A 25813-nucleotide genomic window follows, 5' to 3' on the forward strand; every position below is an offset into this window, starting at 1 on the left:
GCCACAAAATGGCATCTAACTAAGTATTCCCAAAAATATTCTACTCTATTGTATTCTGGTATGTATAGCATTTCCTGGTATATAACAATTATAATTATGGCATTTTTGGCTATACCATAATAAAGCCTGGGACAGCTGCCCAAATCTTGGTTGATTTACAATAGTCCTGCTACTGTCCTCTAGAGTAGTATTTGAACCTTGTCCTCATTACACATGTCACATAGAATAATCGTGACCCACCTCCACTTTCCTTTACCTTCAGATCATCATTATTGTCATTGTTGTCATTGTCATCCTCTGCCAGGATGCCTACATATACAGCAACAAGTGTACTCTATAAAGTCATTCTAATTATGCTATTACCCAAATCAAAACCCATCGTTGACTACTGGCTGCCTCAGCAGATATATTGGCTCTTCAGAGCAGTTCTCTTCCTAAATTGTTGAGTTAAGAGACAAAAGGATAGGAGCTTCTACAAATGAACAGTAACATCAAAAAAGCAAGACATCGGTCTCTTTCTAAATATTCTAAAAACACTGCTTCCAAATGGCTTCTAGTTTTTGTCCTGTGACATAGCACCATATAAAATATTCTCCAGGAATTGTTTACTAAGGTCAGCAACATAGGAAACAGACTTGTGGTAAAGAATGGGTCTCTAAAAAGCTAAAACAAGGAACACAAAACAAATTAGTCATAAACAATAGCTTATAGGTAATAAAACCAAGTAAAATTATGACTGTATCAAATAGCAAATCTTTTGATGAACAGCCGATTCCATTTTAAATCTGAGACTTTCAAAGACAGGATAAGAAGCTGACAAAAGAAGGAATCCTTCTAAGAGTTTTGCCACTAAAGGGCAACAACATAGGGAGAGAGTAACAGAGTCCATGGGATCAGTAACTAGCAACAAGAAAGGAGCATCATTTTCTTAATCATGTCTCTTTTATCCAGTCCTTGACAGGGAAAATGAATACCAAGACGAGTATCAGCCTGTGAAGGAAATACTTCAGTTACTTGATCTGCTCTCTGCACCCTACCAGGAACAAAGAGGCACAAAGAGCCGGAAGGAAGGCAAAGTGTGCAGTACTTAAAAAGTGCCACCTGCCAGTCAAGTGCAGAAATGAAGTCACTGACCTCCGAAAAGCATGCTGACAGCTATTGATCAGAGATGGCAAAGGAAAAAACAAACTCTCCAACAAATACTAAAGAAGCACACATTGTACAATAAGAGAGAACTTACACACAATTAACCTTGGCTAAGGGCAATTAAGGAGGGTAATAAAGTCCTTCACAGATCCGATAGAAACAGATTACAGCTCTCTACAATCTGAGTCCTTTATGACTTGACAGACTTGCTATTCATGAATTTTCTTTATGCTTACAAGTCACAGATTGAGATAATTTTATACTAAAAGAGGCATGAGAGACTCTTCAGTCTCACCTTCTTATTTTATAGCCAAAAGGACTGAGGCATGCTCAGACATGAGACCTACTCAGGCCTGCATGGCTAATTAACAGTGGAGCCATGTTAAAAGTAAGCAGATCTGTATAACTGTCCACTTCTAGGACAAGGATGAGTTTTATTACTGACCAATAATAATAAATGTATAACAATTAATTAAGTTTTTTTCATGTCTAACAATTAGGGGTTTCTCTTCCCCCCACCCCCACCCCTATACCACAATTTAGCCAATGCTAAATGACTGAATGTGTTTGTACGGTCGGAGGCTGAGACGGTGATGATTGAGAGTATGACCTGTTAGAACCCCAAAGCCTGCTTTCTGCAATAAGCTTAGAAGGGTGTACTGATTAGTGTTTATTGTCAACAAGACACAAACCTGGAGAATGGTAATGGAGAAGAGCCTTGATCAGATGGGCCTATAGAGCATTTTCTTGAGTGCTAATTGGTTTAGGAGGGCCCAGCCCACTATGGGCATTGCCATGACTAGCCAAGTAGGCCTACATTGTATTAAAAAGTTGGCTGAGAGACTCATCAGGAGAGAACAGATCAGTAAGTAGTGCTATCCTGTTCTTCCATAGTTCCTGCTTCAGTCTCTGCCCTATCTTTTCAATAATGTACTCATGTGGAAGTTGAAGCCAAATAAGCCCTCTCCTCCCAAATCCGCTTTTTGGTCTTAGTGTTCATCACAAAAAGAAAAAGTATATACATCAAAGGGTAAATGGAGCTTTCAAAGAAAGATGGGCTAGGGAGGAAGCAGAAAGAGAGAGAAACAGATTGAGTGACATAAGAAAAGAAAAGTTATATGCTCCCAAAACAGGAGTACAAGGCTGAAGAGAGAGAAGGACACTGAAATGACTTAAGCATGGGGTAGGGGTGTATACATACATACACATATGTATACACACATATATGTTTTATGGCTTTTGAAGTTATAATTTATAATCAAGTTGAAAGATTAAGCAAATTTCAAAAGTTTAAAAACTAAGTAAAAAATATGAAATAAAATATATACAATGTGCTTATTTCTTTTAATCTTTTTTTTTCCTTTTTTCAAATAAAATTGTGTGATGGTTTATGAAGATCACAATTCAAATTCAGGGATGAGAACAGAATATGGTTATAGCTAAACTCAGGCCATAAGCAAACTGGTCCTTGGCAACTGTAGTTCATGTGTTGTTTTTAATGTCCTTATTTGAGCAGCTCTGGGAAAAACAAACATTGTCTCTACTGGCTACTGTGATTTGGTAGTTGTGATAGGTTTTTCAATTTCAACCAGCTGGAGACGGGAAACTGGATTCCAGAGTGAGAGAGTCTTCTCCTTGTTTGTATCCTCACTACCACTTGCTAGCCGTTACTTTACATGATGTACTTAATTTCTCCATACATCAGTTTTTGTCTGTGAGGACTTTAATATTTATAGCACTAAGTAAGGAATAAAGTTTGGTATTGTTGCTACAGTTGCTGAAATTTTGTTAATTCCGAATTAAACTGTTTAGTTGGAATAATTTTGATAAATCAATGTGTAAAATCTTGTACATAGAAAGCATTCTATCCGCACCAGCTAGTATTATCAACATCAGTCTTAACTTACAAACTATTAGCTATTGCCAAGAAATAGATACTCTGAGCACATGGCTGTTGAGTTCACTAACATGGTAATTAGGAAAAAATTAAAACCTTTTGGATTGCTCCATTATTAAGGATCTAACCACATAAATGCCAATAGTACATAACTTTATTAACAAAGGTTAATTCTTGGCACTTGGGGCTTTTTCAAGGATGACATATTTCATTTCCTATAAAATTCTTCAGAAACACCTGGGAAGTTTCACTTTCCTTAATCTTGTATAAAACTCTCCAGAACCAAGCTTGAAAAATGTACTCAGAGTTATAGATAGTCCAACAGTTATTCTGAAACAGCCACTCCACCTGACAGAAGGCAACAGAAAACAAACCAGGATATGTTCCCTTACTACAAACGGCTTCAAGGCAGCTTCAGTTAGGAAGTGTGTGGCTGTGGATGACATAGAAGCCCTCCTGCTCAGCTGACTCGCCACAGTTTCCTGTCTCTCTGATACTGGTATACTTACTTGAAAAGAGAATTCTTTGGCCTTTGTGGTTTCTTCTTGGCAAAAAAGGCTGCGAACTCTCGTCCAGTGCTGGCATAGCTTAGTTGAGCTGATGGTTCTGATGCAGTACGTGTGTTTTTCATATCCAAGTACTCAGTCAAGAGCATCTGTAAAATTAGATGAGCAGTTGAATTTACACATGTGCTAATGTACAAATACAATTCTAAAGCCTCATCCCAGACTTCTAGAATATATTAACCTAGATATTCATTCTCCTAGTCAGAGATATAAGGAAAGCTCTATTACAGCTATAAAATCATATACTTGTTAGTAATTTACAAGGAACTGGAGGTTGTGAGCATTGGAACATGCCAAGTAGCATGCTGGGTGAATTAGTAAAAAGTTCTTTATTCAGCATTTAATCCTCATTATTCCAAAGAACAGCAGCATTAGCAGCAATGGCCTAATATTTAGTGAGGGCTTACTGTGCTCTAAGCAAGGTACTAATCTATTTAGATGTATCAGGTTGTGGGGTTCAGAGAGATTCTGGAGCTGCAAAGTAGTCAGTCCCTGGTGGACTAATGCCAGAGTTCACGCGGTGACCCTTCGTTCTGCCAGCACTGTAGATAAGCATGCCAGCAAACCTGTCAAGGAATGTCTAGGAAGGGGGGCTAAGAAGTGAGATGCTCCCAACCTGCAAAGACTTACTATGACTGCTATTCGCCTTAAGAAGAGGAAAGGAGAAACTGTTTTTGTGATCAACTACTTCCAAGAGGTATGCCTTATAAAATTCACCACAGAGCCACAATGTAAACACATTCATTAAAAAAATACAAATTTGGAACAGAAAGCACAATAGTTCCTAAGAATACCTAATAAAGATAAAGCAGTTAAACTCATTTCTATCTTAGAAAAATCACCCATGAGTCAAGGAATTGTTTTTCAGAGACTCAAGGTCTCATCTATTCACTCACTCACTGAACATTAAACTCTATTTTAAATATCATCAACGAAAAAGCATTTCTGAAGTGAAATGAGCATTACTTAGTAAGTTTGAAGGTGATGAAGCCTCTTCCACAAACACACACACACTACTCAATATTTGAACATCTGAAATTTTTTAAATATTAGCATTCTTTTGAGTCTCAAATCGATGAAGTCTGAATTTCTATTTTGTACTTTAAGTGGAATTAGTAGTAGGTCTAAAAATTGCAAAGGGACCAATTTCAACCTGGATTGAGTAACTTTAAATCCTGTATTCATGACTAGGATGCTCAGCAGTGCTGCACAATCAAACTCTTTTTAAGAACAGTCCTACAAGTAGCAATAGCTTCTGTATAATAAAAATGGTACAGGAAAACCATAAAATATTATAACAGAATGGGAAAACGCTGTACTTATGTGACCATTGGAGTACTATCCAGTAGGTCCACGAAATAATATAGTAACAAATATCACCTCTGATAAAGATCACTGAACTCTCTGGTATCAGGAAGACACTGAGTTGAGTGTCTATGGAGAGCTCAACTGAGGAACTTGATCAAGCTGTAGATTGTGATAGCTGCTAGTAAGATATTCAGCCATCTGTGGTCAAAAGAAAACTATAAAACTCAAAAATTATTTAAAAGTCCTACAGAATAGAAAGGTTTCTTACCAACTCACTATGTCAATCAAGCTTTGGCCTTTATACCAATATAACAGAGAAAGTCTCCTGCTAAAACAAAGTTACACTAAACCAAGTAATTCTTGTAAGGCACATAATGTCCCAGTATTCAATAACTGACCTGAACGATAAATCACTGACCAAGGAGGCATAACTAACAGGCATTCCCCAAACCCAGGTATCTTAAGATCAGTGTTCTTTTTCTCCACATCAGTAGCACCCCTGAATTATAGCCTTGCAGCACTGTTCATTGGGCTATTTCTCTCCACCAATTTATCTCTATCTACAAACAGATCCTACTTCCATCTTCTCAACAAAATTTACCTCCAGTCATTATATGCTATCTATAATCTTTAATTTGTTTTTGTCTTCAGGTTCCAAAGTTTTAAAAGTAGCCTTCACATCTGTTGTTTCCTTTGCCATATGGTTTACTACTGATGTCTCTCACAAATGATATTCTCATGTGTATGAGTGTATGCTTGACATTACTTAGTACAGTCATATTTCACTGAAAGAAACAACTTTGCTAAAACTTAAATCATTTTCAGATACAAATAGCTATTCCTTCTGCTACCTTTTTATTGTTACAGACTTTTTTTATCACTTGTCTCTGGGTTTAAATGCAGGACCGCTTTAATAATTTTTAATTATAATATAATTAAATAATTTTCACCTTCCCTTTCCTCCCTCTAACATTTCCTAGACACCCCCATGTTCTCTATATGAATTTGAATATTATATAATGATATATATTCCTGAATCTTCAAATACAACCTGTTCAATCAATATAATGTTAGGTGTGTGTGTGTGTGTGTGTGTGTGTGTGTGTGTATGCATAGTATTATGTGTGTGTATGTGTGTGCACACACGTAAGTGTGATTATGGAGCTGATAATTAGACCTACCCAACTACCCAGGGCTAGTAAAATCACGAATCTCAGAGGAGAACCTACAACCACTATTTACTAAAGCAGTGTAATCCCTAACTACATTCTAAATACTTATCCTTTTTTCCTACAAATAAGTGTAGTTCTGATCTCTCATCACAGAAATTTCTCTGTGCAACAAATGGGGATCATTACAGAAAGCCATAACTGATCCAAATGTAGAGAACAAGGGGTTGTGTGATGCCCAGCCCCAACTGATACATCTAAAACAGTTCCTAAACCTTGAACTGCCTTTTGATACAGTCTCACATGCTTTCATCTATTAATGAGTCTGTCTTACCTCTTTATTTGTTTACCCATTCCTGTCGCCTCTAACAGCTTAGTTCATCAATTCTCTCCTTATCTTACTATTCCAGTACTGCCAAATATAACTGACAGATTATCCAACAATCTGGCTTCAAAATATATTTCTTTTGAATTGTACTTTATCCCCCTAGTCTACTTACTTCAATTCCAGTCAATTCTACCTACTTCAATTCTTCCCTGGATATATACGAGCCTTACTGTTTCTGGAATCCTAGGCTAGATCACCCTGGCTCTAATCAACAAATCCTTCCGAGAGTAGTGCCAATGTATTCTCTTTAGCAACTCTTTTTCAGCTAATACCTTTTCTGACTCCCAAAAGCACCATTTTCCACATTGTTATGTAAGTAGCCACCAAAAATTCCATAATACTGTTAGCCCTTAATTTATATGGCTCTTAAAGCATTATATTTCTTTATTTCTACTATAGACTCATGCAACAAACAGCACTATTTATACATTGAATTTAGGTATAAAAAATAGTAATACATAGGCTGCTATACATGAGCTGAAAAGTAGAAAGCATCCACAGTGTACAAAGCAGTCATCAATACACAAATCTATAAGACAAGTAAAATCCAAAAGGAACAGGCATGACCTGAACCACAGGCTAAATGGCTGTGGCAATAGTTTGTTCCATTGTGTTTTTACTGTGTTACCAATCCCATTTATTGTATGTATATATGTGTATGTATATGTAGATATAGATATACATATTGTGTATGTGAACTAGCTAGAAACCAGATTGTTTAAACCAAATAATGTTTTCTTTTGATCACAAAATTAGGAAAGGTACATTTTTAAATATCTCAAAAAAGAATAACTAGCCTTTAATTTAATCCCAGCAGATGCCTGGAAAGTAAAACATAACTAGTTGCATGGAATACAGCTCATTGGCAAAATGTGTCCAATCCCAAGCATCAAAAATTAAAATGAAATAATAAAACTATAGAATTTCCTGATGATTCTGTATCTTGGTAGGCAATGAATCGTTTATTCTAAATTGCATATACATACTTTAAGCACATACCCATAAATCCAAATTTCTATTTTATCAAAGCCATATGAGATCAGAACATATATGATCTGGAACAAAAAGCATTACATTTAACATAAAATGCATCATCCAACAAAATCAATACAAGATAATCCCACATTCCTCAGGTTCCAAACCCCTTCTTACTTCAGGTACTAATATCTTTTGTACTTTTGAATAGCAATAATAATTTTTATTGATCTAGAATTCAAAAGCAAAGTGGAAGTTTATGGGTATTTTGCATTTAACTTATAAGGCTTTAATGTGTCAAACTGAAGAGAACAAACACAAAGACACAGTTGGAAAGAATACTGAAATCCATGTACCTTCAAATGATACCATGACTCACTATATTTTTTAAAGCCCTGGAATGCTGAGTGGCTCCCTCCACAAAGCAAAGATATACACAGTTGTAAAGAATATAGAATTTAAGCTGAGCAGTGGTGGTACACGCCTTTAATCCCAGCACACAGGAGGCAGAGGCAAGTAGATCTCTGTGAATTCGAGGTCAGCCTGGTCTACAGAGCGAAATCCAGGAAAGAAAAAAAATATATAAAATATTATAATATATATATACACATATATATGTGTGTGTGTATATATGTGTGTGTGTGTGTGTGTGTGTAGGCAATTCTGGTACTGTACTATCAGCAGTTGCTACAGTGTTGGTTAGGAATCCCATGATGTAAAGGCAGCAATAAAATTCTGAGATTTAAAAATTGCTGAAATATTGGTGGTATCATACTGAATGACTCCTCACTCATCATTTAATCTTATTTATTTAGCATATTGCCTAAGGAAAGTTTTAAGTTATGATGCACAGTTTTCTAAAAGTAAATATGGAATTTTTAGGCTTAGAATTAATATGACTCCACATACAAGGAGAATGCCTTTCTATGTGTGAGGAAAAAAGGCTCTGACATTTTGGCTTCTTGAGGTGGTATTATCTCCATCTTATTTTCAGCGTTCTTTGTGCAGTGATCTTTTTACTTAACTTCTCTTGATCTTATGATGACAACTAACTGTATCTATATTGCTATTAGATGTAAGGGCATAGCGCCTTGGAAAATAGGTAAGATTAGTATTACTCATCAACAGACCCACAGTCAAATGGAAGATAATTCCAAAAGAGGCTACCCAGCCTTTTTCCTAACATTAGGTTGGTGGTAGAAATAAGTATTTCATATTCATATGGTGAGGAAATAAAATATTCAAGAAAATTGCATTTTTAAAAAGCTTTTTGTTTATCTAGCTCATAGTTCAGACATATATGTACACACTTATTCATATTTTATGTGTATGTATCTACATTGTGTAGATGTATACACTGAAATAATAAATCTCAATAAAAGGACTGTACAGACAGTGATTCCTGCCTTCCAGGAGATTACCGTCTAGCTTCACTATGGACCCAACTATCTCACTCCAGTTAAAACCTACACAGCAGCTGTGTCCTGAATGGGCCTGTCTTCTTTCTTTTATGTTTTGTTTCGTTTTGTTTTTATGGGCTTTTTTAGCCTTCCCTCTGAGTTCAAGCCAAAGCTTTTCTTTGTAACTGATACCTAACATGGCATTACAAGCATGTAGCTGCTTGCTAGTAGGTTACCTAAATTGAAAGTGTAATCTAAAGGGCAGCTCCTCACTGATGTTCCACATTCACAGATGAGCTCCCCAGGGTACAGCTACAGCACCCACAGTGAAACTTCAGGCTTTCTCAGGTACATTAATTTACTCACATCATGGGAGTACCATTTATTAAATTTCTGCTCCAATGCGATAAGTGCTACCCTAATGACCCCAAAGAGTTAATGCATCTTGGAAAAAAGCCAAAATGCTCTCTGGAGACAGTTTATTCAATTAAGTGCCCAAGACCCAGCATTTTCAATTAGCAGTTTAGTTACTAAAGACTCTTTCATATTGGTTATCTGTAACATGTGACTATTGACACACATTAAAAATTGCTTATAATTCATTCAAAATGAGATCTCAAAAATAACAGGCACAGGCATAGATTCAATTAACATTTATTTTCATATCTACAGAATGCTAGGAACTATGTTAAGTATTGTCCTATTGGGGTTTGAGAGGAACATTGGTAATGAAGTTTGAAAGCACTAAGGATATAGCTCCTGGATACAGAGATAAAGAGACTCCCTTCTTTAAGGAGTCCACAAAGAAAACCTCAACTGGCTCATCCAGAATCACGTTCCTAAGTCCCCTGCTGTGAATATATATATATGCTTTTTGTCCCACTAAAACAGTCTTACAGGTGCCTGTATCAACCAGTCAGGTCCCACTCTGTGCATAAACCCTTTACTGTACCTTTAAGTTCTTCCAGGATCGCCAGCAACCACCACAGATGTTTTTCCAGACCTAGCATTTAACCATATACATCTGGATATTGAAATTTTATTCATCACTTAACCTCCTTCTATAACTTGATGAGAAGGCCCTTTGCCTAAAACCCTGTATTACCAGACTTTCTCACATAAAGCTCAAATACCCTTTCTAAATTATACCTTACATCCACATGAAATTACTCATTTCTGGACTTCGTATATGCTTGCTTTTTCTAGAAAGAGTCTACCTCAAAAATAAAATTTTAGATCTGTAATAGGTATATTATAATTGTATGCTATTTCTACTAAAGTTGTGCATTTATTCAAAACACAAAACTAAATTATTTTATTTATCTGCTACAAATAAAGTTGATGATAAATTAAAAGGTTAATCAATGAGCTACATTGATAGTTTAAATTAGTTAATAGTATATAGTAACTCTAGGATCCTAAAATGGAGAACTGATAATTCTACTGTAGAAAATTAATTATTTTAGATATTTTTTCATCTAACTTTATTTCATTTAAATTCTTCATAAAAATTCCATAGTACAAAAATATATGAAGGTTCGAGTATTCTTTTTTTTTTTTTTTTTTTTTTTGTTTTCGAGACAGGGTTTCTCTTGTGTAGCTTTGCGCCTTTCCTGGAACTCACTTGGTAGCCCAGGCTGGCCTCAAACTCACAGAGATCCGCCTGGCTCTGCCTCCCGAGTGCTGGGATTAAAGGCGTGCGCCACCACCACCCGGCTCGAGTATTCTTTAACAGTAGTTATAGCAATATATTTTTAATTTGCCTCTTTTCATATCTGGACTCATTTTACCTATCATCTCTAAATACTAAAAAGCAGTGCCGATCCATACATAAAGTACCTTACTAACTGCATGAATTCACCAAAGAGACCCTAACCCTGTTACTAAGCGGAGTAAAAACGAACTGTACTTCACAGACAGCATAGGAGCCAATAAAACCCTTTCCACTTTGAGTGACTTGCCTCCTAACCTGTATGCATCATCACATAACTCAGTCTATAAATTATAGTACATGTGCCTGTACCAACCATCTTTCCTCCTGAACCTACAACTCAAGGGCAGTATCTGAAATACTTGAGCTTTAAAATAGATATATACCTGAATTACTTTTCCAACAATTTGTTCAGTGGTGAAATAGTATAAAGTGGATGAAGGAGGATGATGAAAGTGATCCGACACACTATGAGACTGTATGTTTGTAAACACAAGTTGAGAATACCACATGGAGGAGGGGCTAGGCTAACATTTATTCTTCTGCAGAGCACCACACCTCCACGTAATTAGCCTTGGCACCAATCTCCCACTTTGTAATACACTCATACTAGAAAGCAAGTCAGAAAGAAGGAAAAGATAGCAAACTATTTAAATACCAACCATGTTAACGCCGAAGCAATACAGTACAATTCATGTACCTCATGTTCTCTGCTAATTGCTTAAGACATCCTGCTATAGGGAAGACAGCAACAGTAGCCAGATCCTAGTCTTCTTTAAATGCCAGCTCTTAATAACAAACCCCAAAAAGGTCTTAATTGCATTTACCAGGAGCTCATGAACTTTAAAAGTTGTTAATCAGATTTCCATGTAAATGGAATGACGATTAAAGGTTAAGTACAGGTTTCTGAAATTTCAGAAGTTGAGAATATATTGCCCTTCACAAGGGAAGGGGGGAATATCAGCCTTGACAAGAACTAAACATCTTAATTAAACATGCAAAACTACCATGCTTATTTTTGTATGAAGTTCTATTTCCAAATGTCAAAGTTAATCGTGCACTTGACTAAAATGTGGGATATTCTCTCTGCCAGAGAAGAGCTGCTGTTGTATTCTCTCTCCTGAGAAGACATCTGCCGGTCTCCAAACCTTCTCAGCTGTCCCCTTGCACCTGATCAGAGAAGAGCTGCTCTAGTATTCTCTCCTGAGAAGACATCTGCCGGTCTCCAAACCTCCTCGGCTGTCCCCTAGCACCTGATCTTCACCTATGCTACAGGAGACCTGAGAATCACAGGGAAATACCATCTACAGCAAGATCTGAATTGCTCTCCATCTGAGAAGTAATCCAAAGCCACAGTTTTTTTCAATCAATTTTGTTTTCTATTCATGTGGCTTGCGAGAAACATGAGGCACTACCCATAAATTCACTGCACCTGTGTCCCTGGAGTGACATGTTGACAAAGGAACATGACATCTCCTCAAACTCCAATAAGAATTTATGATTCCTAAAAAGAATATATTTGATCAATTATAGCATCATCACAGTTGAAAGTAAAACCATGTCTTTGGGGTGCACTTCACAGAATTTCGGAGGGCCTATGTTCTGCAATAGGATAAACGGAATCCTAAGCCCCAGGCCGATGCTCACTCACTCTCTAATACTTCCTCTCCAGTTCTCAATTCTACAGCTGAAGAGGAAGCAGGTACAACTGCTGATGCTGTAATAAGACAAAAAGATTTTGCTCCAGACAAAATAACTACAGGGCTCAAACAATCAGAAAATATTTGCATTATACCATCTAGCCAGGAAAAATAAATACTCCTTAATCCAGGTAAACATTATGGAAAAAAAACAAAACTCAAAAGCCCTACTGTCCCTAATTATACTTCAAATTCTCCACTTGCGTTTGTAAAAGTTTGAAAAAAAATTCTGTGTTTGCTCAACACAAATGACCCACAACACTACTTTGTTTGTTTTACAAAGTTTGATTCTTAGCATTGCTGTGGAAGCTACAGCTACCACTACCATTAGAATTCTTTCTGGTGTCTCCATTTCTAGTACCTACTATTCTGACTAAATTTGCCACAGAACAAAACAAAGGACTTGAGTTTTAGAGAAATCCCTAAATGACAAAGTACTGCATGGTTATGTAAGGGTAAGATTACATATACAGTTAAGAAGGGAGCTTAAGAAGAAAAAAAAAATGAGGTAGTGGGAAAGGGAATAATTCTTAGATGACTACCGCTATTGGAAAATGCCTCCATTAGACTAGAGATGTCCTTAACAGAGTCTTTGGTTACAGCTCAAGAACAGTGAGACACACCAACTTTAATGGAGAGGTTCCCTCTTCCAGAGAACAGCCTTCGGGAGTTTTATTTTTGATGATTCAAGCCCACAAATGTCAATAAAGCTTTGAGATGTAATTCACTGACAGAAGCCCCCCACCCCAATGTGAATTCTATGCAGGAGGATATGGATGCTCTGGGCTGCCACACAAACCCTTACTAGATCCTTTCTGTAACAACAGCAGCTAGAATGGCTGTGGATCAGAGTTGTGAGATTAGTCTACATACAGAATTTCTCAATAGAGAAGTCTCACATTCTCTTTATATGAGCCCAAAGAATAAAAGGGTTTTCATACCCATTCTCTTCCCTTCTCCTCTCCTCATACAACCTCTGTCGTGTGTGTGAGTGTGTGTGTGTGTGTGTGTGTGTGTGTGTGTGTGTGTGTGTGTGTGTGTGTGTGTGATCTAACAATAGTTTTACGTAGATGCAATCTACAAGCTTGGCATTTTTTTTTTCTATAAAATCAGGTTGACCCAACAAAATAGATAATCGGGACAGGTTTTCAATTAAGGAAAGGAGGGAGAGAGGAAAAGAAAGCTGCAGGGGACGTAAGTTTTCCGGGATCTGGTCTTTTAAAACAACTTCTTGGGGCGGTCCCCACCTCCCACCTCCCACTCCCCAGTGGTGGCGCATGCCTTTAATCCAAGCACATGGGAGACAGAGGCAGGCAGATCTCTGTGAGTGGAGGCCAGCCTGGTCTACAGATTGAGTTCCAGGACAGTCAGCACTGTTATATAGAGAAACCTTGTCTCAGCAAACCAAAAAATAAAAATAAAAAACTCTTAAAAATCAATCATCACTACAATATGTACAACAACAAGGCCTCTAATCAGACTAGCAAGTTGCTGTCTTACCAAATCAAGTCACTTTACAGATTCTTACTAATTAAAAAAAAAATTGCATTCCCCTCAAAGTCAATTTCATTCTCCTTTCATGGCCCAACACAAATATCAACCCTTCACTGGTATTTCTGTTCATTCTGTAACACATAGCCAAGGTATGGAAGGTAGCATACTAGGTTATGAGCTCACACAAATGAAGTTCTTGGCACTCTTCAGGGCTCTTCTATTCCAAAGAATTATGACATTTTGTTTCTCTGTTCATTTACATAATAATCATGCAACAACACACCCAAAGTACCACCCCACCAGCAGTAACTTGGAGCTCATCTCTATTCTCTATTTTCTGTGGCTTATTCCTATAATTCCATTTATTAGCAGAAATAGTATTCATGAATGTTTTCTATGAACTAGGCACTTCCATTTGTCACCTATATGCTACATCAAGTTGATTCAGATCTACAAACCACCTATTATATGCCTCATCTTGGGCTCTAAGATATCTGGCTCCATAATAGCACTAGCTGTTGCCCCACTGTAAGCTGTATGAATTTGGAAAGTCACATCTACCATTCAGTTCAAAATGACTACCCATACTATTTATAGGGGCTAGTGGAGCTTCATTCACACAGTCACCTAAGGTTGCTGACACATCCAACAGCAGTTACTAACTACCCAATCTACCAAAGTAGCTCATTTGAAGTTCCCCTCCCGTCTAAGCCTCCCTGATAATCTGATCATATGGACATAAACTATAACTCTATGCAAAAGGTAACAGTTTATCAGACTTGAGAGTAATATCCTTTTACACTATGCAGATACTGTTATTGGCCAGTTTGTTGGCTTTGTTACAACTATTCTTTCTTCTGAGCCCTTTAAACATTAAAGCAAAACTTTTCTAGCTACATGTTGGCTCCAGTAGAATCTGATGAGCCATTTAAAATATGATGAGTCTACAATTCAGTTCTAATAACATACAAGCAGAAATTAAGACAATGCAGAGCTGGGAGTAGTGCCCACTTCCTTTACATTTACTTTATACTGGTAAAACTATCTTTGAATAAAGGCTCATGGATAAAGTAAATGTTCCTCAATTGGGTATAGAAAGTATAACATAAGGACATCCTGACTTAGACCAAGACAAAATTGAAACAGACTAGGCCCCATAATTCGTTTCTTACATTGTACATTCAGAGGCTAAATCTATTAAGATCTAAAACTCTCAAATTAAAAAATAATATTAGCTTATGATTTGGCATATGAAGGCCAAGCTAAGAGCTAAACTGTTTTATATTGCATAAAATTCTGTTACTTTTAATGTTTAACACATCACTACCACTATAGATAGATCTGATTTTTAAGTCAAAATAGCAGTGATTTATTTGTGAGCTTCCAATTTTCTATATCTCAGACACAGTTGTAAAATGAGAGTCAGCACTTAATCTATTCAGACAACCACTAACACAGCCATACCCAGGAGTAACAACTCATTTCTATATCTACCATTCTAACTTTCAGATTCCTCAGCTCTGGAATAGCTCTCAACATAGCCCAGACTCACTGCAATAAAAAAAAAAAAAAGGTTCTATAAGGAACAAATATTGAAACTAAAAGTACAATTTCTTATATGTCGCATATTGCTACCTTAGAAATATGTTCTGTTCCAAGAGGGGGTTTTATCTTTCATAACCTTCAGCTCACAAAAAACAGGAGGACTACTAAAAAGAAATAAATTTAAAATGTAATAAAAACTAAAACGGTTGTGTAAGTGTGGGGAAATTTCCAGTTTGAAACAACATTTCCATAATCTCTTAGAAACTGAATATTCCGAGACTTTGCAGTGCTTACAAGGGAGTAGCAGCAGAAGTGTAATAGTGGCCGACTCTGGTTTCCTTTAAGATTGACATTTAAAAACAGTTTGAATCATAGAACTCTGAACTTAATCATATATTGTTTTGAAATGCCAATGCTGTTAAAAATGGAATTAGTTTGATCTTAGCCAGGAAGCTATCTAAGAAAAATCACTGTGTCCTACACCTGTGCTTTATCACCTATATTAACTGAAGTTGTTCAATCTGAATGTCAAGAAAAAGGGCTTTAATAGAGAAAATCATCCTGCTTTCAAAATAAACATAATACTTAACACATAACTTTAAATTATATTAAAGTTGTATACTACAAGCAAAACTTTCTTCAGGAAAGAATGTCATGATTGGTACCCAAGCGGTAATAGAATGGCTTTAATAAAGACTATTTTCTTTGCAACATGCTTAAAAGGTTATAAACATCTATTTATGATTAATTTCCCAAGAAAATATTACTTAAGTAGATATAATGGGGAAAAAACAATAAATGATTAGGTAAACTATTTGGGTTCTTTATATATAAGTGCCATAAAAGTCATCACTAGTTTCAGGGGAAAATGACTTTAACTAAATCAAAGAAGAAGCCTTGAATACAGACTTTGATTTTCAAAGACTTTAAAATCTGCATACTAACGCTAGGCAGTAGTGGCACACGCCTTTAATGTCAGGACAGGGGGCGGGGGGTAGAGCCAGGCAGATCTCTGTGAGTTCGAGGCCAGCCTAGACTACAGAGTGAGTTCCAGGAAAGGCACAAAGCCACACAGAGAAACCCTGTCTCAGGGGAAAAAAAGTCTGCATACTACTAACCAAGAGAAGTCAGAAAGAGGAAGCCAGGTATGGGTTGTACATGCCTACAAGAACAGGACCTTGAGTTTGAGGAAGAAAGACCACACATTTGAGCCTGGCTACAGAGCAAGTTTGAAGGCAGCCTGAACTATACAAAACAGACCTTGCCAGGAAAAAAAGTATATGTTTATATAATTTATACATATAATTTATTTATATACATACACACACATGTATAAAGTTACAATCAGCAAGTGACAGAGAGATTTATTTTGATACCTCACAGCAATGCAGAGTAAATGCAGTCTCTGCTATTTAGTAAGCATCAGTGTTCCATATCATCAATTATCTCCAAGAACTTTAGTATGCAGATTTCTACTATATAGTATTCTACATACAATCTGGTCAACCAATATTATTAAACTCACTGAGCCTTACTATAGCAAGTGGAAATATACATTCGCTTTCACATGAAATGATTTCTGTAACCTTGTTGCATTATTTATAATTCACGGTGATTTTTATAGTTTCGTGGTTGACTCCAGATTTTTCTTAGTGATTTATGTAAGGCTCTTTTAAAGCCTCATTCATATTTATAGCTTATGCTCCTTCCAGAAAAGGTAACATTCCTTTCCATGTACATATGTCATGATAAGCTTACAGACTAACAGGGTGGACACAGGCAGACTTTACATAACGGAAAGGAAATTGATAAATAACTAGTGATGCCATTATAAGACACTTGAACAGAGGGGAAAATAGGAATGGACCATAGATGTGAACAACTAACCTCTCATGGCCAAATTTTAAAGAGATGTATATTTCAAATGTCTACATATTAATCATTTGCTCATAGTATAAAGAAAGGTTAGTAGTTCACATATGTAACATTTTGTGGGTTATTTTGTCATTATTACTAAGAACATGTTTCCACAGGGTACATTCCTTACTCTCAGCTGCTGTCAACAATCCACAATAGGGGACAATCAAGACAACCTAGCTAAAAATAACTTTTTTTTTTTTTTGGTTTTTTCGAGACAGGGTTTCTCTGTGTAGCTTTGCGCCTTTCCTGGAACTCACTTGGTAGCCCAGGCTGGCCTCGAACTCACAGAGATTCGCCTGCCTCTGCCTCCCGAGTGCTGGGATTAAAGGCGTGCGCCACCACCGCCCGGCTAACTTTTATAGAGAAGATATATATGTAACTTGAGTATAAAAGATGGGCAGAGAACTTAAAGTTAGTGGAGACAGGAAGATGGCAGAGGGTGTTGAAGGTGGAAGATTCTTGTGTTTTCTAGAAGCCTGGGCTGTTCCCCTCTAGTCATCAGATTTCTCCTCAGATTTACTGCTTATTATCAACACACAACCACCACCCCACTTCCAAATCCTAAGGTACAAATTCTCTTGTTACCGAAACTACCTAAAAATAAACATCTTTCTAAATGTACACATGAGATACATGCTGATATTGATGTGGGGACCATTTTTTTCAGTCTCTCCCAATGTTTTCAATCTTTCTTGTTCTGTCTTTGGCTTCTCCCGAATTCCTTTCATCAGAAAAACTAATCAGCAATCAGAATGATAACCAGACCCTCAACTCCCCTCAATAGGGAAGACAGAAGGTAACCATCCTGTTAATAACATCAACACTACTAAGCAGTGATTTAGACCATAAACTTAGTTGCATGCTTTTTTTTTTTTGCCCCATCAAAAAATATTTTGATTAAGAAAGGCAATAGCCAAACAGTACATCTCTGTATCTGTCACAGCATAATGTTGTCATTTCATTCAAAATAACTGACCTCTTCCCATCCACTAATGAGTTATAAACTGAGCAAGTCTACATTAACAAACTTGAAATCAGCACCATGCTGGGAATCTTACTGAACAGACTTCAGCATCAGAGCACAGTTTCATTTGTTCCTAAGCTAGTAGTTTAAATGATAAGTCTAAATTCCTATCCTTTTTTTAAGTGGGGTTTTTCTTCATTCATTCATTCACTCATTAAAAAAAATTTTTTTTTCACTTTACATACCAATCCCAGTTCCCCCTCCATCCTCCTCTTCCGCCCCCTCCACCTTCCCCCATGCCACCCCCATCCACTCCTCAGAAGCAGTAAGGTCTCACTTGGGGAGTCAACAAAGTCTGGCATAGGAAGTTGAGGCAGGACCAAACCCCTCCCCCTAAGTAACCATTCTAACACTGAAATCTCCAACCTTCTTATCTTGCCCAGGGTATTTAAATAAGTCATGCCTATCATCTGGAGAGAGATTTCAGCAGTTAGAGCACTAGCTACTCTTCCAGAAAATCCAGGCTTGATTCCCAGGATGCACTTGATGGCTCACAACCCTCTGTAACTCCAGCTCCAGGGAATCTGATGGTCTCTTTTAGCCTTTGTGGGCACCAGGCACACACATGGTGCACAAACATACATGCAGACAAAATACCTATATACATACAATATATTTTTAATTTTACATAATTAATTTCTAGAAATGAAGGTGTAGAGAACATATAAAGTGAAAATATTAAATACCGTGAGCCTATGAAATGCAGATCATTCAAGAATATAATTTTTCTTATATTAATATAAAAAAGATTAGAAACATTTCTGACTTCCTAAACATGTTGGCCCATATTACGATATACATTTAAATTTTAAAATCCCATTTATGGATAAAGAAAATAAAATAAAGGACAATATTCTTCTAATTTACAACTTAATTGGCAATCTACAAGTAGAAATGAGAGAAGTTTAAATGTTAAAATGTAATCTAATGAGTAGTAGTACCCCACAATCTCACCCACACACCCATTAAAAGACTTATAAATGAAAAAAAAAAAAAACATAAAAACAACTCACAATGCCAAAATCTAGATCCAAACGCAGCCACTGCCAGAATGTTTAATGAATCCCCACTAAGTCCAAGGCTGATGGAACAGACTTAAAGCTTAATGTAATGATTTAATGATGCTGTTCCAAGGGAAAGCCACCTGCTTGTGTAGAAAAGGTAGAGAAAGCCTCTCCCTCTTGCTCTATATCCCAAAGAAGCAATGCTAAACAACACTGATGCTGGCTTGAGAGGTTACTGGCCCTCCCTGCTCACTTCCCTCCTCATACAAACACCAACTGTCCCATGTCCATTAGAAGAGGAGTTCAAGGGGCTGGAGAGATGGCTCAGAGGTTAAGAGCACTGGCTGCTCTTTCAGGGGTCCTGAGTTCAATTCCCAGCAACCACATGGTGGCTCACAACCATCAATAATGAGATCTGGTGCCCTCTTCTGGCCTGCAGGCTTACTGTATACATAATAAATAAATAAATCTTTAAAAAAAAAAAAAAAGAAGAAGAAGAGGAGGAGGAGTTCAAACTAAAGAAGTTCCTTGAAAGCAAGAAGAGCAAAAAAAAAAAAAAAAAAAAAAAAAGAACTCTGACAATATAATCACTTCTTGAAAAGTATCAAAGTATCATAGATAAAGAAAAAGCAATCATGAAAACTGATTTTTATTTGAATACTCAGGTTTTTTTTCTGTATACTCATAAAACTGATTTCAAGAGTAAAGCTCAAGGAAATAATTTATTTAATTATCACCTGGATATTTAGGCAATAAGCTAAAAAGCATTCCAACAGTGGGCAAACAATGGTTCTGGATAGAGTTGTTATCCTGTGAAAGGGAGTAAAGAAAAAAGAAAGCGGGGGGGTGGGGGGGGGTGGTGGCCACTGCAACAAACTAGAATCAAGAAGTTCTCAATAAATCCTGACAGCCATAGTAGCTGTCATAAAACAAAAACAAAAACATAAAACAAATGGCTTCTTGCAACAGTAAAAAGAAACCTTTCAAGGGAAAACTAGCTGAAAAAAGTTATTGTTAAAATGAAAGGGAACCAAGGAAAGCTAAAAAGGATTGCCTGGGAAAAAAAATGTTATAACAGAAGTCACAATAAAGGCACAAGGTTAATAATAATTGATATCACATAAAATAAAATCAGAGGCACAAAAAAATTTCAGATATGCTCTCCACGGAACATGGGAAGCACAATAATAAGACTGAAGAGACTGAGAATGGACAGTAAATAGGAAGATTGTGCGACCAGGGTTTTAGCCTCAAAATTACAGAAGCAGAAAAAGAGAGGGAGGAGGAGGAAAGGGGACAGAAAATACGAATAAGAATGGGAAAATCTTTATTGAAGGAAAAATGTTAAGAATAAAATAGAAGAGTTTGCCATATTTGGTATTTAGAGTAACCGGGTCAATGAATAACCTTAGCTAGGAACATAATCTTTGTGAAGCAATCTCATATCCCAGAAGTGGGGAGAGGAGCAAAATAAAGACCTTATAAAAAGAACAAAAGTCTGAAGAGTTTCGAAGTTTTTATACCACTGAACACTATACCACTACAAGGCAGAAAACTCTGAAACAATGACTGCAGAGTTTTTAAATGAAAAGAGTGTGTTTTAGAAACAAAATAAACCCTCACATTTTAGAGACTAGAAAACAAGAAGTCCGTGTTTGGGGCAATCTATTAGGCTTCAACAATTGGCATAACGAAGTCCACTGAGTGACTTAAGACAGAAATGCATCCTCTCAGCTTTAGAAGCTGAGTATCTGAAATCAAGATATCAGCAGGACCATGTTGTCTGTGGCTCTAGGGGATGAAGGCTCCCTGACTATTTCATTGTGCCTTGTTCTCTTGGGGAGGACTGGCCTTTGAGTCTTCCTACTGCTGGGGTTTGCCAGCAATGCTTTGCATCCCTTGGCCTATGGAAATATTATTCCACATTCCTCCTCTGCTGTCAAATATCATTCTCCCTGTGTGTCCCCTGTCTCAATAATCAAATCCCCATGATGACTCACCTTAACCAGTATAATTCCATTTTATTCTGAATGAATATGTCATTCTTTTTGACTTGTGGAGCTATGGCCAGAGGGATCAGTTTCACAGGTTAGTAATACAATTCTACTCATTACAGGGGGAAAACACTTGAGGCTACCAAGGAGAGGAAATTCCAACTTTAAGGATAAGTAGTTATGAAACATGAGATCCACTGATGACTTTCCCCAGGCCCAGTGTTAGTAATCCAACTTGTTAGAATGTGCTGAGCATGCTGTGCAGACTCTGGGACACAGCAGGCTCCACAAGAAACCCTGAGCTGCACCTCCTTCCTGGTGCCCCTGCTAGAGGTTGAGCCACAACCAAAGTATTTTAGGCAACCCCAGTATCATGCTTTCTACCACTTACTGACAGTGGCTCAGCTGTTTTAAACACATTTGGTAAAGCAGTTCAGACTTAGCAAATCAAAGGTGCATACTTTTTCTCTTTCTCTAAAAGAGTAACATAGAAAACCTAAGTTGTAATTTTGTTATTTGTGGGTTTTCCTTGGGAACTTGAGAATTAATTTTTCACATCTTTAAATCTCATACTAAACTATTTGAATTATTATCAGATTTTAATTAATTCTTCTTTGGTCTGAATTCTGTGACTGGGCCTGTATTAAGCATGCTTCAAAGTAAGTAGGAGAAGAATCCAGTATTTTAAAATAAATGAACATAAAAATAAAGTAAAAGATAAAAATATCCCAAGAGTGTGGGGTTCTGGACTTTTCTCAAATTTTTATTTCCAAACACCTCTATAATAGTCATTTAACTACATTTATAAAGAGAAAAGCATGAATTATTAAAATAAGTATATAGTCCCTCTTCTGGTTTTCTATCATATATATACACACATATATATACACGCACATACATACATATATGTATATACATATAGATGTATATGCACATGTATTAGTTGGATCTTGATCTCACATGAAAGAAAATGCATGATGCTTGTCTTTCTGTCTTATCTCACTAACATAATGATCTCTAAAGTCCATTCATTTTCCTGAAAATGGTAAAATCTCATTCTTTTGAATAAATGCTCTTTTTTAGACTTTGTCAGAAAAAGGAGGTGGGAGTCTCCTTTCCAAGGTAATTTAGACAGTGTCCTGGTTTCTGGAGTTAAGAAAATTCCAGAAAAAAGTAGCATGGTACAGGATAGAATCTCACAATCACCCCACACATTAGAATTACGTGGAAAGGATTTTTGTCTTGTTTGTAAATATCATTTTCCAGGCCTCTAGAATGAGGCAGGGGAGTGATTTTTGTTGGTTTTTGTTTTGGTTTGCTTACCACGATGATTCTAAAGTACAACCAAGGCTAAAACCCACTGAGGTGATGGAAGAGATCTATTAGATGAAGTAAAGCCATGGATTCTAACACCACCAACAGTTTTCAGTTGTATTGTCTATACCATCACTCTGTATTCCCAAGCCTTCTCTCACACACCTGAAAAGAAAAAAGTACAGCACCCACACAGGGCTTTGGAACCCTAGACATATGTTAGCTGAAAAGCACATTACACATGTTTAAGCAATCGTTTTCAAACATAGTATTTACTAAGAAAGAGATTTGAGGGACTCAATAAATCCTGAAGATGAGAAACCTATGATTGCATGTACACACTTGAGTAAATTCTATAATGAGTTTACAAAATTTCAACTTGCCAGGATATAAGTTGAGAAACTCTGTCTTTCAGCCATCAAGTATATGGCAGAAGGAATTTATAAATCAATAAATATAAGATCCAGGAATATGGAAACAAATATATATGCAAAGTCACACTAGAATCCCTTAAAGTCCACTTAATAAAAATAACTATTTTTTTAATTGAATTTGTTCTTAGTCAATTAAGTACATGTAGATAAAGTCATCTGATTACTCTTACCCCTACCATCTCATAAACCCCACACCTTTGTCAACCACTCTTTTATCCCTACAGGTCCTTTTCCCACATTCTTGTATTTTTATTTATTTTATGAGTTTGGCCAGGGGCAACCAAGACCGTGGGCTGGGAGCTAGCCACTGAAGCAGGGAGCTCAAGAGACAGTCTACAAGAAAAGATAGTAACTGTTACCCCTCCAGAATCCACCAGCAGCCAGTAGTTTAGCAGAAAGGAGTAAGACTGTCTGGGCCCTCGCCTGATACCCGACTGGCAGATAACAGGCCCAATCTTGTATAGGCTCAGTATGGGAAAACACAGATGGTATGACAACATGGTTGCAATGGCTATGTTGTGACATCAATTAACACTGTGGTTGGCAACCTAGAAGAATGACAAGAGCATGATCAGTTTTGGGAGCACCTGGGGCCTCCCTAACCAACAACCCAGAAGGAGGTACCTCATACTTGGCACTGGAATCCATGGCTTTTTAGGCGCACCATTATCTACTCAAACAGTGTATCTCCCTTCTAACTTTCAATTTTTAACTTTTTTTTAAAAAAGTTAAACTGGCTTACAAAGTGGTAGGTCACATTTCTATCCAAGTAAGCATAAAGAACTTATTTAACAGGGACTACACTATGAGTTTGATACCCAGCACTTAATAAAAACCCATATGCAGTTGATCTCTCAGAAGGAGATGTCATTAAAAAGAGTAACCCAAGGCCGGGCAGTGGTGGCACACACCTTTAATCCCAGCACTCGGGAGGCAGAGGCAGGTAGATTTCTGTGAGTTCGAGGCCAGCCTGGGCTACCAAGTGAGCTCCAGGAAAGGCGCAAAGCTACGCAGAGAAATCCTGTCTCCAAAAACCAAAAAAAATAAAATAAAAAAAAAGAGTAAAACGTGTGAGCATAAGATCATATTTACTTCTGAGACTTAAAGACAGTAAAGACAGTCTGTCAATGCTGTAGAATATTATTTTAAGGTATGTTACATTTGTTTGTAGTGTGGAACTATTTGTTTAATGATGCAAAGATGTGTTGCATTCTTTAAAAAAAAAAAGTCTGTCCAACAACACTTTTCATTTTATCAACCCAGACCTCTCCTCTCTCACCAAGCTCTGTATCATCTGTCACAAGCACCCCAAACTGTGTTTTGGTCATACCAATGTTACCAAATTACCAGCCCTAATTCTAGTCTTCCTTCTCCCAGCTGAAACGTGTATTACTCCCCACCATTCAAGACTCAACTTAGAGGACATCTCTTCAAAGACAGCCTGATGATCATTCTAGGTTAAAGAAGACACCTCCTAAACAAGCCACACAATCATTTGTTCTTCTACAATGCTCTTCCCCAAATTTTACCTTTGTCATAGAAGATCATGGGGAAGGGAATTCACTCTAATCTCTGTACGTGTTTATGGCTTCCATCTCTTGACTAGAATGTAAACTTCATGAAAGATATCAGAAACACCTTGCTCATCACCATGGCTCCAACATGTGGAAAATCATGTGCATAAAGTAAGTCCTTAATAAATACTGTTCTCCAAATACGTAAGTATGTGTTTAAATGCAGACATAGTTGAGAATAAGAAAGACTGGAGCTCTTCAGGCTCCTGTCTCTAATTCAGGGTCTCCGTTCCTTGAACTGAAAACTCCTTTGGTCAGCCAGCCTGACTTTATATTTTGCCTTCTCCTAAAGAACCCTTCAGGTGGAACCACTGGCCATCCTATACCTGAGAGTAAGCTCTTAAGATCCCTCTCTTAAGAAGACTGGGCTGGCAGCTCAGCTTTTAGCCCCAGGTCTCAAGACCCAAGAAAAGATAAAGTCCTCATAATTCCCTAAACCACACAGTACCTGAGGCCTGTCACTTAGGCTTGGTCCAGGAGCAATGTCCATAATAAGGGATATGGTTCATCCCAGCATCCTCTGACTATAGGATCATTTTAGATAGTTCGTACTTTTCAGGAATACAAGACCCTACCTCGCTTACCCACACATTCCCCTTTTAAGATGTTCTGTTCAGCTGACCTTCTTGTAAAGACACGAAAGAAGTAAGAATGGGGTCTTAGGGGCTTTAGGTACTGTAAGTGTTACACTCTAAAGAGAAAGGTTTCTCCTATGGAAGTGCTACAGCTCTGCTCTGAAAGGTATCCTGGAAATCAGAAGCAAAGGAATACCACAAAGTCACACCTCACACAAGAGATTTATTGGGAAGGAAAAGCCCCAGGAGGGTGGCTGCCTCTCTAAGGGAAAGAAGCAACAATGAACGAAGAGAAGGCAGCCTTTATATAGGGTTTATTGGTGGGGTTTTGTTTTCTTTTGTTTTGTTTAAGTGGGGGCAGAGCTTTCCAGGGTGGTCTGGGATTGGTGAGATTTTTGTGGCCTGATCTTGGAGCAAGCTTAAGGATTGGTACATGTGGGAGCCCATTCTCGGGTTCCTCGTGGCTTTACCCAGCAGGTCCAAATAGAGGATGATCAGGACCACGGGCCTGAGTGCAGGTGTCTGAGATAGTCTGCACTTGGCTGTGCTAGGGGAGGAGGTCTTTTGCTCCACCCCTTGGCATCTCTATAAAAACCCTGGGGCAGAGACAGTCAGGGCCCGTTGGAATAGGTTCCAGGCCCTCTCGAGGCTATCCTTTATTTTCTATCTGTTTAT

At 37.4% G+C, this 25813-nt stretch overlaps 1 protein-coding gene across 3 annotated transcripts in view; it reads right to left on the reverse strand.

Annotated features, from left to right (window-relative positions):
- Exoc4 (exocyst complex component 4) overlaps positions 1–25813 on the reverse strand; it is a 754883-nt gene that overhangs the window by 546485 nt on the left and 182585 nt on the right. For all 3 annotated transcript variants that reach the window (XM_028866155.2, XM_037203667.1, XM_037203668.1), the window contains exon 8: positions 3553–3698. In XM_028866155.2, coding sequence (XP_028721988.1) covers positions 3553–3698 — 146 coding nt within the window. The remainder of the gene's footprint in view (positions 1–3552; positions 3699–25813) is intronic.

This window comes from Peromyscus leucopus, chromosome 3 (assembly GCF_004664715.2).
Source record: "Peromyscus leucopus breed LL Stock chromosome 3, UCI_PerLeu_2.1, whole genome shotgun sequence".
Classification (NCBI taxonomy): Eukaryota; Metazoa; Chordata; class Mammalia; order Rodentia; family Cricetidae; genus Peromyscus; species Peromyscus leucopus.